At 45.3% G+C, this 14,430-nt stretch overlaps 1 protein-coding gene across 8 annotated transcripts; it reads right to left on the bottom strand.

Annotated features, from left to right (window-relative positions):
* Positions 1 to 473: 473 nt before the first annotated feature.
* Positions 474 to 14,430, bottom strand: LOC135400203 (zinc finger protein 888-like). Of its 8 annotated transcripts, none has more exons than XR_010424554.1 (4): positions 13,844 to 14,057; positions 9,925 to 11,488; positions 9,751 to 9,858; positions 4,700 to 5,909 (listed from the first exon to the last, which is right to left on the bottom strand). XR_010424554.1 is itself a non-coding variant. In XM_064631959.1 (4 exons), the coding sequence occupies exons 2-3, from the start codon at positions 11,452 to 11,454 to the stop codon at positions 9,771 to 9,773; spliced, it is 1,614 nt and encodes a 537-aa protein (XP_064488029.1). In that variant the 5' UTR covers positions 11,455 to 11,488; positions 14,380 to 14,430; the 3' UTR covers positions 4,700 to 5,909; positions 9,751 to 9,770. The 8 variants fall into 8 exon arrangements, 7 of the variants coding, with proteins under 7 accessions (XP_064488026.1, XP_064488029.1, XP_064488023.1 ...); XM_064631959.1 differs by lacking the exon at positions 13,844 to 14,057 and adding an exon at positions 14,380 to 14,430 and having other exon boundaries at positions 9,751 to 9,854; XM_064631953.1 differs by having other exon boundaries at positions 9,751 to 9,854; positions 13,844 to 14,060.

The following is a 14,430-nucleotide window of genomic DNA, read 5'->3' as shown; positions in this document are numbered from 1 at the left end:
CGGAAAGTGGTCTGTTTAGCGCCCGTTTAGGCGGGCTCGGGGGGGGGGGCGCTGCCCCCCTCCTCCGTAGACGCCGGCCATGGTAAAGGACAAAAAAAAAAAAAACACCCTGTAGACCAGTGTAAGGATGGCTCACTGGGCACTCCACCTTAACTACCGAGTAAGCGTCAAAGTAATCGACCTTGATTACTTTGTGTCTGGCCTGTCATTGGTCGTCACTACTTCTTCACGTAACGTACCGGTACCAGTACGTAGGGACGTACCGTCACTACGTACATCACGAAATTGTAACTTACCAATATGAAGTAGCCCTACATCTAAGGTAAGTTGTCCATACCTGCGACACAGGTTACGTATAACGTCGACAACCTGGAGTTCCGTGACATCCACCTGTAAATCGCTCTTTCTCTTTGGAGCTGTTGTAGAGCTGTACTCTGCTCGACGAATAAGTCGACAAAGCTGCGTTACACAGATACTTTGAATGCCGTTTTTATTTTATAGCGAGTACTATGTTACACTGAGCATTCTAGTTACAACACTGGACTGCACTCCTGCTCTACAACCATCTTTTCACAGACAGAGTAATAAGGGATATGCTCTTGGCAGATCAAATGGACAGATGCTCACAGATGATCACCGGATGGACGTTGCCATTTTCACTGCTCGAAAACCGCGGATGTAATTCATTAGAAGAACTCTGAAACTAAAACACTGCATCGGGATCACTCACGGAGCACGTGAAAATCGTGTGACGTTACTGCGCCTCATCAAATTTTCGCAGAAGCACATTTCCCAAAAAATTCTTCGACTTCGTGCTATGAGGGAACAAAAAGCCTTGCGGAGATACCAGGTACTAAACATGACCACAGCGGTTGCGTACTTCAAAAGTTCGGCAGACTTTAAATGGTGTCAACTCCCACGATCGTATAAGTGTCTCCGTCTCATTGCATAGCTTTCCTAAGTTCATCTTACTCGTGCCAAAACTAACGTGAAAATTTGGTTCAGCTAACTGTTCATTATGGAGACTGCATTCAAGACCTTCCTGGTCCTTTTTGCCAAAAGTTTCTCGCACGATGTAGACGGGTAATAATAAAATAAATAAAGTAGACGCAGATAATAATAGGGCAAGTTCTGCAACTGGTAGAGCCATACTTACTTGCGTGAAAAGTGGTTGGCATTAGGCAAATTTTAGTTGGTGTAGTTTGATATGCTCGACCATGCCAAGCAGGGATTGTCCCTGCACCCCCAAACCTTACAACACTGTGTAAACAATTTCTTATGGGAACATACATTTTGTATGAATACACATTGCAGTAGCCCCCTGAGATGTGTGTCACCCTTCAAGAGGAAAAAATCCGGGGAAAATCTCTTACACTGAGGCACGGCAAAAGAAAAACTGCCCTAAAATTAGTTGCGTGTCACACACAAACAACCAGAAGCTAGTCTCTGTTCCATATCTCCAAGTCACAACCCACAAACATGAATAGTGTCATTCACTGCAGATCCTGAAGTTAAATTGCGTACACAATTTTCCAAATTTTAGTCGCAAGCTGTAAGCGCAATGAACCCACATATATTTCCTCCAAGAAATCACTTGCATTGGCTGGTTTAATCTCCGGACGTATTTACTGCGTGGTGGGGCATTTATTGTCACATTTCTTTCTCATTTCCCGCTATGGGGGTGAGAAATTGACCTTCTTTCTATTCACTCTGCCAGTAGTGCAGTCATGGCTGGTTAAGTGTCCCCACACTTACTTCTATACAACACTCAAAAATCAACTACCACGCAAAAAGAGAAAAAGAGGCATACCGAGGTACACCAGGTGGAGATCCACAACAGTCCTATCACCATTCAAATGAGGTAGCCAAGTTATCAACACGGTGCAACGCCTTATATATGTACAGGTCACAGTCTCGCAAAACACACATTGGACAGTTCAGTTCTCGTACAGGATGGTCGACATTGTTCGTTGATGGCAAGCAAAGCACTGTCAAGGGGGACACAATCACTTATTGTATCTAAGTCACATTACGAGGTAGCAGAGGTTGCAGTGGTAGTCTTAAGCAAGCTTGTGAGTACGCCTACTAGACGCTTCGGTAGGCATGGTCAACTATGTACAAACAAACGTAAACCTCCACAGTGCATAGATCTCTCGTTTGTGGGACACATACTTTGCTCACGTGAGACCGTATGAGCACCTACTCTGCGGGGTCTGTGGCAGCTGAATGTGATGTTTGATACTACGTACAGGGTTGCCCATCGGACGTACTCCAAGATTTCGAGAGAGATGGAGCGCTCTACGCGAACGAAACCAGCAGGATGCGGGTAGCTGTAGCGTGTATCCTAGTCACCATCCGTTTCATTAAGCGTAATTAATTATACAGGGTTCGCCAAGATAAACTTCGGGGCTTGTAACGGAGATAAAACAAATAAGAACAGTGTCGGAAAGCTAAAGTAGGCGTTAGAGGATGTATTATGCCCCAAAATTTTATGTCGACAATGCCGCTTGGTCCGTTCCTCTGCGGATAAATCGTGAAAATTAGAAAACCGCCGCTGCTTAGTCGGCTATACCTGTGTTTCAGCTCCTTTCCGTCAGATGGCGAAACGGTTGAACGCGGCGTTGCAGACGACATCGAAATCTGAACAAGTGGAACTGAATGCAGAATCGTACTCTGCAACGCAGCGTTCGACCGTTTCACCATCTGACGGAAAGAAGCCGAAACACAGGTATAGCCGTTTAGGCAGCGGCGATTTTTTAATCTTCACGATTTATCCGCAGAGGAACGGACCAAGGGGCATTGTCGACATAAAATCTTGGGGCACAATACATCTTCTAACACCGACTTTGGCTTTCCAACACTGTTCTAGTTTGTTTTATCTCCGTTACAAACCCCAAAGTTTATCTTGGCGAACACTGTACTTAAAACCGATAAAACCCTCAGTGCAGGGACGAGAGACGAATAGAAGGACGACAACAACACGCTGCACTGTGTCCCCGCACTGAGGGTTTTATCGGTTTCAAGTAAGTGTTACCAACCCGTCCAAGTTTTAACCCGCTTTGACTAATTAATGAATAACTCATTTATTTGAATAATTTCAGTGCTCCCACATAGGGGAAATGAACACCTCACTCTCGGAAGGGGCACCACGGTGAGCTGGAGAAATGAAATACAAGATAGCGAGAGCAAAACACAAATTATAAAAGCAAAATTTCGAAATGAATACAAGTCACTAAACAACGAGATATACATCGTATAATGACGGCTGCCTTTTTGTTTTTCTGGTACTGGTGGTGAGGATGATGATGATTCAATTTTAATGGCGCATAAGCAAATCAGGCTATAGTGCACCAAAACCATGGTAAAAATGTGACTACAGGTTTTCCCGGAGATTTTAATCCAAGTTCCAGCTAAATTAATCCATGCCCCATGAAGTTTGCATGGCACGTGGATTAATTTCAATGGCGCTTGGATTAAAATCACCGGGAAAACCTGCAGTTAAAAATCAGACGATTGTACTAAAAATAATAATATGTAATAATTGTTTTTCTGGGTAAAAGGAAAGTCTGCAAAATAAAAACAAAAGAAAAACAGCACCTGAACAATGCATCCACTCACACCAAAAACTCGCTTCGTTTCATTCGCGCAGAGAGCTCCGCCAATTTTTAAATCCGGGAGCACGTCAGTGGGCGTACCCGTATATTGCTAGTATGTACAAAAATGGGAGCCTAGCTTCCCACCGAAAATGAAGGGTAAATTTACAAGATGTAGTTTTGCATCCTCAACCGTAGAGCACAACAATACGCCCGACGACAGCCGCGTACGACGCAGGAACTATTCGAGAAATCGCGCACGCTGTACGCAGGTGAAAACGTTTGGGACGGCAAAAAAGCCTAAGGCTCCTGTTTTGATATGGCAGATAGAGTCTGCTAATGAAACTACAGTCGACCCGCGTTTATCCGGACTTCATTTATCCGGATCCTGCTCTATCCGGACAAAAAAGCATGGGGATGGATTTCTCCCCATGTATTTCCCCCTCGTTTATCCGGACTTCAGCTGCCGGACTCGGACGAAAATTTCAGGGAAATAGAAGTGACTAATACCCAACAATTGGCTTTAGTTATCCGGTCATTGTCCAGGAATGACACTTGGCCCACACCTAGTCAAGCGAGGTCGAGGACCCTGGTCGTGGCCTCCTTTTTACTGACACAAAGACTGTCCCAAGCAGCACAATGCACTGAAAGTCGAGTGCAATAGGGGTGGTCAGTATGTGTCTTATCAGCGCTCTTTAGCTTCACGAGCCTGTTCAAGGCCTTCCACCTACGTAGTCCACCCCTGTTGCACTCGACTTTCAGTACATTGTGCTGCTTGGGGTGTTGCTAGGAAGAATTTTCTCCCTTTCCGACTTCGCACGCTACACAAAAGTAATCCACTGAGCAGTCTGGTCATTTCAGACTGAGAAAGTCCGCAACGACACCCCTGCGCTGCTTTCACAGATGACGACATCGTCAGTGTCATCGCTTCCGATAGTGTTCAAGGAGAATCTGATGATGAAAGCGTGGATGCACCAGGTGTGACGGTAGAAAATGCGCGGGCGGCACTGAGAACATCGCTAGTATTTTTCGAGCAACGGAACAATATTTCGCAAATCAATGCCATTAGCAAAGGTTTGCAAGAACTGGATGGGATGAACTTAGAACAAAACAGATGAAAATGTATAGTTATCTGCGTAATGGTCAATAAGGATGTCCTTTTAGGATCACTCTGGATTTTCGTGTTTCAGTTATCCGGTTCCTCCGCTATCCGGACATTTTCGCAGGAAACGAAGCCGTCCGGATAAACGCGGGTCGACTGTATATTGAAGTTACCTAATGTAATTTGAGCTCTAGATAGGGAGTTTTATTTTTGAACGCATTCTGCATGGTGTGCAGCATTTTTTGAAACGTTATCTCGGTGAAGTATAGAAAGTATAAATTCGCTCAAACAACTGACGGTACTACTCGATGCGAAGCGCATATAATATGGGACGTACAGCGGCTATCACAACTCTTGTTCCGCTCAGATATACATAAAACCCGAACTTTGACTGGTGCTGTCACCAAATCACAGAGGCCCATCACATACCACATCCATGTACCGTATTTTCACGCGTATTAGCCGCGGCTTATGCACGATTTTTTTTTCTCACGGGCGCCCTGCGGCTTATCCACCAGTGCGGCTTATCTGATGACTATTTTTTCCTGGTATTTTCCCCATACGCCGATTTTAACGAAAGGGCCGACAGTGTCTCTGGAACAGTACTGCCCTGCCGATGCACGAACAGTGCGTAACAGGGACGGGTCCACATTCGAGTAGATTGATCTTCCTGGTGCATTCTCCCAAGCAGCTTTAAGGAAAGTGGTGACAGTGATTCACGTCTTCTGGAAGATCACTGACCCATCAGCCCACGAAAAACACCCGACAAGGGCACAATCCGATCTTGGTAGAACTCCAGAACTGACCTCCTCTGTTGTACACTGTGCCGATCCCGGAGTATGGACCACATGGTTTATGGCCTTCTCTATGGTCTCCTTTGTCGCACAAATCAGTCGTCCCGTATTGCCCGCGGCTTATCTGCGGGTGCGGCTTATCTGCCAGAAAATTTTCAAAACGTCCCAAGAAACGCGTCCTGCGGCTTATCTGCGGTGCGGCTTATACGCGTGAAATTACGGTACATGTTTCAATCACAGAGCACAGGACCAAAGACAATTCTATGCGATGGCATTAGAACCTCGGCTCTTTCGCCGCTGCATTCCACAGATAGTGCAAAGTGTTGCAAAGTATACCCTGTGTCCACACAACGTAACGGACAAAATGCTTCTTTTGGAAGGCATCGGCTATGGTGATTTCTGCTGGGATGTTCTTGGGTGCTGCCGAAGAGCAAGAGAGTAAATAAGCCCATCAAAAATACTGGTGACACAGAAAATGAGACTAAACACTCCTATAACTACAAAGGGACAGGATCCTCGAAATTTCTGTCACTCTAGAAGGCATATTTACTGACAGCGGAAAACAAAAGTGCACTGATTGATTGATTTCAACGAAAAGTGCACATTATGCATTGAACTCATCGAGAGCAGCAGAATAAATTTCGTAACAAAGTTTAGACTGCAGCAGTCCTAACCAGACTCGCATATATGCGAAGCTTAAAAGATGGTACGTGATATGTTAAGAGGTAAGTGTCTTTTTTGTTTTTTTTTAATTCCACAATTTATCAGAAGTGAACTGCACCAAATCGCAATTTTTTGTTTGAGGCATCTAATACGTCCACCTGTGGTCACCCATCTCATCTAGTCAACTATGTAAATTTTAACTTTTAGTGAAACGGTTGTGATACTTTGATAGATGTGATCTAATACATCATGCACATTCGTTGTCCTGCGCACCAGATTATTAGGATTTTTTTTTTTTACGCGCCACAGTCTGGGTCATTCCTGCGGTTTCTGAAAGATGCCTGACCTTGTACGAGGCAGCCTCACAGGCACAGATGCCTGTCATGATGCCAGTATTTGCAGTGCCAATGTTCAATTTGTCTTTTATCCCCTTTCCTGTGGAACCTTGAACACAGGTTCATGCCGATGCAAATAATAATGTTTTACATGCATCCGAGGTAACTTGCGGCAAAGTGTCATATAACCCCTTTAAAGGGGCTCTAAAGGGGTTGCTGTTTGTGGGTCTCATAAGCTACTGGGAGCACTTATGTTCCGTACTCAATGCACATTATTTCGAATACACACTCAATGCAACGCAGGAAGAATAACAAGTGTGCAGTATTCTGCGATGCGCTCTTGCGAGGTGTGTGTAATAACGAGTTTCACGTCAAACTGACAAATGGACTAGTCGTGACGACGACATATCCCATCTGTCAATGAAGATGACGTACAAATTTTTTTCAAAACTAGACACCAAATTTTTTTGTCTAGAATAGAATTGTGGAACGTACAACACGACAGATGGACTTCATAATCACACAAAGGTGCTATTAGAACCACCCCATCACTGCTGTAGCTTCTGTTACGCACTCATCTGCAATCTGATCCATACTCCTCCACTCTCAGTTGGTAGGGCTTCACACGGTGACTGTGTAGCCTCCGCTTCGTATAAAGTTTTGTTTGTAAAGCGTTGGCGTCCCGGTGAGAAGTATCTCTACGCGTCACAGCCAAGTCGGAGTTCCCTTGTACCATGTTCATTGGACAAAGAAATGTGGGAAGGGGCGCCTCCTTTGACAATTCGAGGTGACGCTAGGGGTGACGTACCCTTGAAGTTTTGCGTCGATTCGGAGGTAGGAAAGAGGAACTATAGTCACATTTCATATTGTCTGGAAGCATACGGGTTACCTACAAGACAAGTATTCAACCAATATTTCTTTTGCAAAAGAAGGCCTTGCGTATCATGATGGGACTCCCCCCATATAAACCTGTTACATTTTGTTTCTCCTTACTGGGCATTAGAAACATCTATTCCTTAGTAAAATACAAATGTCTGTTACTTTTGTTTAAACTTTTGCACAACATGGTCAATTCATCATTAATTTCAGTTAATCATGCTGCAAGTCAGTACTGCTTCAGAAATAGTGAATTTTGTGTAACGCTTCCCCAGCCCCGCACAAATTATGGTGCACAGTTATTCTGTTACTTTGCGGGAAAGCATCACCGTCACAGGTGCAAGACGTATCTAGTTTTGTGATGTTTAAGCGCCTGTTGTCAAATGTGTTGTGATTGACTTTCCTTGTTGTCTTCTTCTATTTATTCTTCCTTTGTAACGTTTATTGCTGTTTATGTATCTACGCTGAAACTGTCTCGGCAAAGTTATTTCTGATCATATTTTTTCATGTGTTTCCATTGTTTTGCAAAATGTGTTGTGTTTTTCCGAGGCGTATCAAATTATTATTCGTCACTGTAATTTTTACGGAGACCACATTAAAGGCTTGCCTAGCGTTCCCGCCTTAGAATTTGTAATGTATTGAATGTCTAAATAAAGCACTTATCTATAAAAAAAAAAAAAAAAACTCCAAATTGGCACCTTTATTCGCATTTTCATTACAAACGGCACAACGGATTAATCTCGTTCCTTTTGCATCACTGTCATGATGACGGAATGTTTCGTGTCGCGAAGATACATTTTTGCACTTTAGTGCCCCTTTAATGTTGGATCACATACCTTCTGTGATAGGAGGAATATTTAAAATCAGTGTTAGATGTGCTCTTAAAATACTCTTAATGCATTTTGTTTTCTACGTACGACTTTCATTTTTGACAAACGTACGCACTATCGTGACCATTGTGTAGATCTATCAGCTTCAGATATGAAAAACAACTCGTAAATATGTTGTTCGAGGCACTGTAACGCCTGTCCACCTTATATACACGCAGCGATATATACTCAATAGCGATTCAATTATACATTTCACGAACACAGCTGATTTACATTCCATAACTGCAACTGAGCAAGATTTTCGGATTTTCATGTCAGTAACTTTTTCCGTACTTAAATATTTTCAGAGGCAGGTAACTGCAGCTGAAACTTGCACAACTCTGGACACGAGCTAACTCCAACCCAAACCAAAGTTGCCATTAAATATTTTCTTATGACACTTAAAATCATTCTGCAAATTATGTCCCCAAAATTTGCAGACCGTTATATGAAACTGAGGTTAACTGCCTTTTGTGACATCATCTGTTATAGCTTTGGGCTTTTGCTCTGTGAAGCATTGTAGTGCAGGACTTGAGACAGTCCTTGATTACCTTCTACCTGAGTCGCGCAACAATGAGATTCTGTATAAAACTGTGCCTATGTCAGTGCAAAACCAAAACCTAGAACTGTATAAACTGCATCATTGGCAGGAAAAATGATGGTGACGATGATTCAAGTTTTTATGTCACATCGACATACAAGGTCATAATGCATCAAAACAGGTTGGCAGGAAAAAACAAAAACAAAAAAACTATGAGTCGCACTACTGTGGGCCATAGACGTTGCCTTATTGCTTCTTTTTCCCTTGTTCTTGTTATTTGCGCTGTGTTGCTTTGCTCTCCTTTTTGCCACATGTTCAATCAAATTTATTATCGAGGTAAGGTTGCCTTCATGAGGTACGAAAACTTGTTTCTTGCGTTCTAATTTAAAAAAAAGAAAGGATTCGTAACACAGGGGGTCGACTTTTATTCCAGTGCCCTATCCTTGTTAATCTCGTGCTGTTCAAACTGCGTGTTTTGAAGCTTCCTTTCAACCATTGATGTTCCGAGAAAGGCGAGGGGGGGCAACGCCCTCGCCTGGAAAAAATCCTGGGAATGCCCACGCTTCCAACAGACAGTACGTGCACATAATGTCACTACTGTAGTCTATCAGTGCTGTCCCAAAATGTCACACGCGTGGAATATGGGATACACAGAAGTGGTCTATGAACTGTTCTGCGTATCTCCTTCAATCGAATAATGGCAGTTGAAGAAAAGGCAACTGCCATCATTCAATCGAAGTTTTGAACTGGGTATTGTGAGGCTTGTGTGTTTAAATGTCTCTTTGTCCTAAGATGGAGAAGGGTGTGAGTCACTGGGGTACCAGTGCCTCAGGGCATTCTTGTTTCATTTGTGGCAGCACATGCTTCAGATGCTTTAAATGTTACGTCATTGCGCAGACAATCCTCCTGAGGTTTTGCAAGAAGTTGCGCCGCTTGCGGGTACTCGAGTATGTGAAAGTATATGCAGAATGACATACTTTGGCAGCTTTCCCTGTCCTCAGTCCTTCCATGTACCCTTACGCACCAGAGCCGAGCCTTCCAAAAGTTGCACTTTACACCCATCCACCATGAACTGCATTGACTGTCTACAACAAATGATTCCTCATGTGACTATTGAACGCATTCTTAAGAGAGAACTTCATGTTGCATACCTCACAGCTGTATGGCTTCTCCCCCGTGTGAGTCCGCATGTGGCAGTTCTTGTTGGACAGGTCAGAGAAGCGCTTGAAACAGACCTCGCACTGGTACGGCTTCTCCCCCGTGTGGATCCGCACGTGACGCCGCAGGGTGGACGAACAGGAGAAGTCCTTCTTGCAGTACTCGCACGAGTGCAGCCTCGTCCTGCCGTGAGACTTTTTGTGGCTGCGCAGCTCCGTCACAGATGGCAGCACCTTCTGACAGATGCTGCACTGGTGTATGCGAGGACTCGCGTGGATGACCATGTGGCGACGGAGCTTGTAGGGTTGGGAGAAGCCCTTCTGGCAGACGGGGCAGCGATGAGGTAGTCCCGTAGTCCCGGACGACTCCGGGGAGTCCACGTGCTCCAGCTCTTTCACGGCGACGGTCAAACCCACGGGAACCATGTCCGGAGGGTGCACGGACGGAGACCTGAAGGTGGTGGACGCCGTTTCGAAGACCCTGCCCTCCGCGGAACCGGCGCCCGGGACGACCCGGTCCGTCGATTTGGAGGCCTCCTGCCTGCGGTGGACGAGGATGTGGGCGCGGAGGTAGCGTGCCTGCAGGAAGGTCTTGCGGCATATGTCGCACTGAAACGGCTTCTCGTTGAGGTGCTGCAGGCGATGCAATTTGAGGGATCCTTTCCGGGTGAAGGTCTTGTTGCAGACGTCGCACGTGTGCAGTTTCCGTCCCGTGTGGACGTACATGTGAGCTGTCAGGTGACTCACTTTAGAGAACTGCCAACCACACACCCTGCAGGCCAACAGTCCACTCTCCGCAGTCAATAACTCCTGCCCGTTGGCGGGCTGTCCGTTTGCGGGCGGAGCGAGCGCGATGGCACCTGAATCGTTTGGATATGGGAAGAGGTTGAGGTGCGGGTACATGTAAAACTTGTAGTAGTTGTCCAATAGTGGGGAGTAATTTGGAAAAATAAAGTTATTCAGAGAAGGTGCAGGAAGCGAAGGGTAGTGGAGCAGGTCCAGCTCCTGGTCGCGGCCCGGCCCGTTGATGCCGTTCTTGTCGTAGCGCAGCGGGCTCTCGGCCTTCACCTTCACCCGAGGCACCTTCACCTTTAGGTCGAGGGGCGCGTCGTACGCTTCGTTGTATTCCAGCTCTCTCTCGATGAAGCGTCTTCTCGCGAAGAACATCTTAAAAAGGTGCCTACCGTTTCGATGCAGCCTCGTGTGCTGCTTCAGGGCCTTCTTCCATTCAAAGCTTTCGCCGCAGAAGGAGCAGCGGTGAATGCTTTTCAACATGTGGTACACCTGGTGCCTGAGGTACTCGGAGAAATGGTCCAGAGCCAGGCTGCACCTCCTGCACTGGTACGGGGGCTCTGCCTTGTGGTCGGTCATGTGCTGCAGGAGCGTCTCAGGTAAGGCGTAACGCTTGCCGCAGTGTTCGCAGCAGTACGGCTTGACACCGGTGTGGAGCAGAAGGTGCCTGTAGAGGATGCCTCTCGAACGGGTGTGGTATGTGCACAGTGGGCATGTGTATTGGAGGGCCATTCTTGCAGCTACGTTGTTAAAGCTCTTGAGGACTCTGTAAAGGAACAATAAGTGTGTATTACATACTGCCCAGCAGCCACTGCTTTGTGGTTCATACAGTTGACCCTTCACTTATGAACATGTCGGGTCTAGCCGTTGCAAAGACAAACCTCTACAGAGACGACAGTCATAATTACTATAGTGCGAATGCTGCTGTAAAGTATCAATGGCTGACCTGCATAGAACCTGCATATCATCAACGAGAGAGAGAGGGAAGTGGAAGGTAGAAAAATTAGGTGAGAGTCAAATGGTCTGGTTTTAACTTTCACTCGAAGCAAGGATGAATGCAACAACTGCAACAACTCAGGGAAAAGAGGTGCTGACACCAGGAATCGAACCTGGGTCTTCTGATTTCCGGTCAGATATGCTAACCACTACACCACTGTTAACCACCATATGCTAACCACTACGTGTAGTGGTTAGCATATCTGACTGGAAATCAGAAGACCCAGGTTCGATTCCTGGCGTCAGCGCCTCTTTTCCCCGAGTTGTTGCATTCGTTGATTTCTGAGCGTTGAGGTTTACGTGTTCGTGTCGTCCCTAACTGTGGTCTGCCTCGGCCAAATCTCGTTGGTTACGAAGCAAGATGGTTCACGTGTTTCGAGAAATACAGTTTGTACCACGTTCCGTAAAGATCTCCTTTCATTGTAACTCTCTCTATCCCTTCATATTTGAAACAGGGTTTCTCAACCAGCAGACATGGACGCCGTGTAACATTTGCCCGTGAATGGCATCCGTGTGCACTCTGTGTGGTGTAGAGTCACTAAATAAGCTACGCTTCAGAGTAGCGACACTGTGCCGCCATGTTGTTTTGGATGACCTCCAGCGCCATCCATTTAGCGCTCTTCGAAGTGTCGTCCTCTTCCACTGCTGAACTTCACCTTCATCTATTTCTACTGCCAAAACAGAGGTGGGGCTGGAGGTCATCCGAAACAACATGGCTGCACAGTGTCGCTACTCTGAAGCGTAGCTTATTTAGTGACTCTAGTGTGGTGTAATTCATACAACATTTCCCTCGACCTGGAACGCCCTGAGCCGGACTCATGCGGTCTAGTTAACATTCGCTTCCGGAGAGGGTTGGGTCGCAAAATTGTTTTCTTCGCTTTGCTTTCCTCCCGCGCTCTAAGGAAGAAATGTAATCGGCGCCAGCGTGCAGAACATGCTAGCAGACGACAAAGCCATTGTTTTCATTCGCAGGGATCTGGAAAACTGCAGCAAGCTTGTCGAATTTGTTGATTGCAATCAATTCCCAGGCTGTTACTGCAAAGAATGACATAATTTTGGTCCAAATATCGCGGGCGGGCCGAGGGAAGCGATTTTGTTGCATCTCCCATGGACTCCCCATGTGTTGAAAATTTGACAAACTTTAATTCGCCAAAAATCAGTGGATCGCATCAGGTCTTCAAAGATGTGTCCTCCCCTACATAAACTCGAGGGGAACACGCCAGTACCTCTTTCGTGTAGAAATTTAGAGAGGTTTACGAGAATTCTGAGAACAACAATTCCCCGTAGACTTTCTTAAGAAGTGAGTCCGCCTTAACGGTATGTCATGACGGCTCTCAGGTGTGCATGGTACTAGAAGGGTTATCTAGTGGCAAGGTCACATGCAACGAACAATGCTCTCAAGAAACTCAGAAGGCAGAATAAAGTATTCTAGAAATTTTTCAATATGTATGTGCACATTCCTTTTGAATAAATTTGGGGATAACACTTTGATGAATGGCAAAAGGGTAGCAGGGAGAAAAAGGACTAAGAACCACCAATTTAAAACCTCGATTTACAAATTATTTTCGAGAAACTTTTGTCATCCACCTTCTTAGTAATCATATATATGCACTATACCCTGCATACTTTGTTGCAGTAAACAAGCAGTGATTGTGTATGTGTGTCTGATGCTCTGATTAGCAAAACTCGGCAAACTTTGATATGCATTTCTGTGGGAATTAAGCAAAACTCATTGGCAACAATGTCCTTTTCACATAGTACTTCTGTCACAATAAATGCAAGCTGTAAAGGTGCTGGTCAAAGTAGGTTGTATTCCTGTATGTTTTCCATATGAAGGGGCATAGTATGCTGCACAAGATAGCATCCAGGCAATGTTGATTATGAATATTGTTTCCTGTTTTGTATTTGACATGGAGGTCAACAACACTCCCTCTGGCCAGCTCATGGCATTAGCGCCAGTAAAGTGTCACCTGAAGCACCTCGAACATGAAAAATGTTTCTTAGCATGCAACTGCAATACCCAAGTAAACTGCCTTCTGTACCAACGCCATGAAAACAACACAGAGTAATACGAATGCAAATATACAGTGATAGCGAATGCAAAATAGTAGTGAAAATGACTGACCGCTTCGCTAAAATCATCCCAGCTACATACCAAGCGAATCACACTCATTTGTAAAGCAAACATTGCTAACATGAAGCGCTCTCGGAGAACGGGGCAATACAAGGCAATCGGTATTGCCCGACCTTCTGAGTGTCGCGAGGATCACTTGCTTTAGCAGCTCAACGTCCCAAAGTCATTCCATTCCCAATATGCAGACTTCAATTTTTGTGCTTTAGTTAAAAGAAGATTCGTCTTCATAAGACATGCAATTCAAACAAGAGCGCCGTTTTTGCATAAATAATACAGTTCCTACGTTCGTGTGTGCAAAATATTCTGTTTTCTTGGAAGGGAACAAAGACGCTTTTTTTAATCCTGGCTTTTTATCCCTACTTTCACCGACGGCATTCGCGGTTAAATGGTCGCATTCAAACCAAACGCTCAAACGCAACAGTGCACATGCTTTCCAAGGGCGAAACGTGCGCATGCCGAGCATCTGTTTCTACCTCTCTAATATCAATACAACGAAATGCGAATCTCATCTACTTATGTACACTTACGAGTCAAAAATATATTGCTTGCTGCGCTGGCGATTGGGCTGCGCCGCGAGC

Source organism: Ornithodoros turicata, chromosome 7 (assembly GCF_037126465.1).
Source record: "Ornithodoros turicata isolate Travis chromosome 7, ASM3712646v1, whole genome shotgun sequence".
Taxonomy (NCBI): Eukaryota; Metazoa; Arthropoda; class Arachnida; order Ixodida; family Argasidae; genus Ornithodoros; species Ornithodoros turicata.
The sequence above is the reverse complement of the archived record's forward strand: the minus strand, read 5'-3'. Positions and strand labels throughout refer to the sequence as shown.

What these genes read in the sequence shown, in the direction of transcription:
- LOC135400203 (XM_064631953.1), bottom strand. An exon ending in AGAAGCCATACAGCTGTGAG is followed by an intron (nt 9,855 to 9,924) that starts GTATGCAACATG and finishes TGTTGTAGACAG; the next exon opens with TCAATGCAGTTCATGGTGGA.